This window comes from Rhincodon typus, unplaced genomic scaffold (genome assembly GCF_021869965.1).
Source record: "Rhincodon typus isolate 14 unplaced genomic scaffold, sRhiTyp1.1 hic_rhity00000725, whole genome shotgun sequence".
Lineage (NCBI taxonomy): Eukaryota > Metazoa > Chordata > Chondrichthyes > Orectolobiformes > Rhincodontidae > Rhincodon > Rhincodon typus.
The window spans coordinates 47219-50000 of NW_025966363.1; the positions used below are offsets into that span (position 1 = coordinate 47219).

Sequence of the window (2782 nt, forward strand, 5' to 3'; positions counted from 1 at the left end):
GCCCCGGGTGGCTGCAATAACTCCCCTGGAAGTGACTACCCCTATCTCTGGGTGTTCGGTGTGCATGGGGAGCCGGTCTGTGTTGCGGGATATCTGGCATTTGGCGGCTGCGGATACGCTACCGGGACCATGCACCCGAGAGGCAAGAGTCTGGGGTCACCTCCTGACCCGGACCTGGGGTCAACCGGCCCCGGGTACGGCCCAGAAGCGGCTGGAAAGGCGGTGCAAGAAGCACAAGTTAACGCAACTCCTGGCCCGGGCTGTTGATGTTCCCATTGACGTTCGCTCGGAGCGGATAAATAAGCAGCTGCGCAGAAAAAATTCCGCAGCCAGAGCTTGAGCGGAGAGGACGTGGTAGCATTGCATAGGCTCCCCAAGCTTTCCACACACCCCCACCCTCTCTCAACCTGTGCAATCCAAATCCTACAGTTTGCAATCGATACTCCTCGCTGCAATTGTTGTCTGCTTGCACTGCTGTTAAATTTTGGCATTTCCCTTCCTGCAACCATGTCCGCTGATGTGGAAACGTTGCCTGTTGCTCCTGCCGAGGGAGAGGGGCAGAAAAGCCCGGCCAAGAAGGCAGGCTCCAAGAAGAAGAAGTCGGGTAAGGGCAAGAACCAGCAGGGTAAGTACAGCGCCCTGCTGGTGGAGATCGTGCAGAGGCTGGGAGCCCGCAATGGCTCCTCGCTGGCCACCATTTACAAGGAAGCCAAGACCGTGCCCTGGTTCAATGAGCGCCAGGGCCGCACTTACCTGCGCTATGCCCTGCGAGCCCTGGTCCTCAACGGCACCCTCAACCAGGTGAAGGGTAGAGGGGCGAACGGCTCCTTCAAGATCACCAAGAAAGGCGAAGCTGGGCAAGCGGCGAAGAAGAAGAAAGCTTCAGCGTCGGCCAGCAACAGCAGTAGCAGCGCCGTGAAGAAATCTCACAAGAAAGGCGCCTCCAGCAAGAAAGCAGACAGCGGCAGGAAGAGCCGCCCGGTCTCCTCCAGCAAAGACAGGAGCAAGAGCAAGAAAGGCAAAGGAAATAAAAAATCCAAGTCCAAGAAAGCTTAGAAACCGTTATTTTTTTTTTTGTTAAGGAGAGGTTAAAAAATGCAACTGACTTTTTTTATATTAACGTTTTTTTTTCCCCCAGTCGTTGTATCACCTCATTTTGGGGTTAAATCTTTTTTTTTTTGCGTGCCTGTGTAGTTTGTGGTCCCAGTCTGTCGAGAACGCGGGAAGATTTTCCTCGACATTGTTTTGTTTTGATTGATGCTGTTTGTAAAGTTTGACTGACATTTCGCCGGGATTGTAGCGCCTGTAGTTTTTTTTTTGTATTTTTTTTTTAACGTTGTACAGTTTGTGTTTTGTTATCATTAGCTCAGCTTGCAACAGGTTTAATTCAAAAAAAAAATCATGAGACCCAGAACTTTCGGATGATGTCGAAATGTTTTATGATTTACTGCGGATAGGAATTTGTTCTTTTGTTACATTTTATTTTTGAAGAGGCGGCGTGAAAGTTGAAAACTGCATGCAAATTTGTATCCTGTGCTTTTTATTTCGGAATAATTTGATTTTCTGGAAGGGATGCAATTTCTTTTGTTCAAGTTCGTGTATTTTTCTTAAAATCGAGAAAAATAATTGGAAATTGAAGAATAGTTTCGTACTTCGAGTTATCGCCATTTCGGTTGAAGGGTCGTCCTTAAAAGCTCATTTTTTTAAATATTGGAGGGGGAGCGCACTGGTTTGCTGATTGCCTGGCAACTGTTGCCATGGCGACGTTCGGCCAATCAGGTTGCTGGAACGGGTGGTTTCATTTTGGCGGGAGTGTGCTCTGTGTGCTGATTGGTTACTTTTAAACCCGGAAGTTCTCCAAACTGCAGATTATGCTTTGTTTTTTTTTTCGCTAAAGCACCCTTTGGTTTTCCTCTCCAAAACCAAATTGCAAATGAAGTTCGGAGGGTGGGGAGGGTTGTTAAAATAAAGCGAACTTGTACCTGAGATGTAAAAACAAAAGGACCAAAGCTGAGAATTATGTTTGCTTTTCCAGCCTCTGGATTTGCTTGTTTTTAAAAATGCAATAGAAATTGAATCAGTATTTGTCGTTTGCAGAGTGCTGTCTCCTAGTTTGCAGAATGTGAGGTGCTTTAGACCTGGCCCGGCTTGGCTCTGTTGGGTGTGCAAAGTGTGTGTGTATCATGCATTGCAAGACTCGCCATGTGCCTTTTCTTATTTTCGGGTTCAGATCAATTCGGCTATAATGTGGGATGCCACCTTGCCCCCCACCACCCCATTCCTGTTCCCCTTCCCAGGGGAAAGCGGCGTTCCTCCTGTTTTCAGATTGTTTGTTTGTTTCCAAGCGAATTTCTTTATTGAGAGATTTGTATGAACATGTGAAAACTGTGGAAATGTTTAATGCTATACTTCTGTAAACCTAACAACGGTGTAGTCTACATGCAAAAATGAATAAATGTTTTTAAAAAGTCGACACTGGTCTCTGTCTTCTCTCACACTCGGAACAATCCACCACCTGCTTCTATTTTGCCCCATGGGGGATCCTGGACACTGGTTCTATACCCGGAGGCTGGCTGTAACGCCAACATTTTCTCACCTCAGCATCATGCAAGGATCTGGCTTGTGCGGTCCTGCTGTGCATAATTTGGTGGCACTTTTCCTTCATTGCAAGACTAGCGCTAAAAACAAACTACCAGAGGGAAGAGCAGAAATAAGCCATTCGAATCTGTTCCGTCATTCATTGAGATCATGGCTGATCTGATACACGTCAACTCCACTTGTG

General features: G+C 47.1%; 1 protein-coding gene across 1 annotated transcript; it reads left to right on the top strand.

Annotated features, from left to right (window-relative positions):
* Positions 1–325: 325 nt before the first annotated feature.
* Positions 326–2471, top strand: LOC109922907 (histone H1.10). Its single transcript, XM_020522938.2, has one exon. It carries the CDS (start codon positions 508–510, stop codon positions 1054–1056), a length of 549 nt encoding a protein of 182 aa, XP_020378527.1. The 5' UTR covers positions 326–507; the 3' UTR covers positions 1057–2471.
* Positions 2472–2782: the final 311 nt, after the last annotated feature.

Coding starts and splice junctions, on each gene's coding strand:
- LOC109922907 (XM_020522938.2), top strand. CDS start 508: ATGTCCGCTGATGTGGAAACGTTGCCTGTTGCTCCTGCCGAGGGAGAG.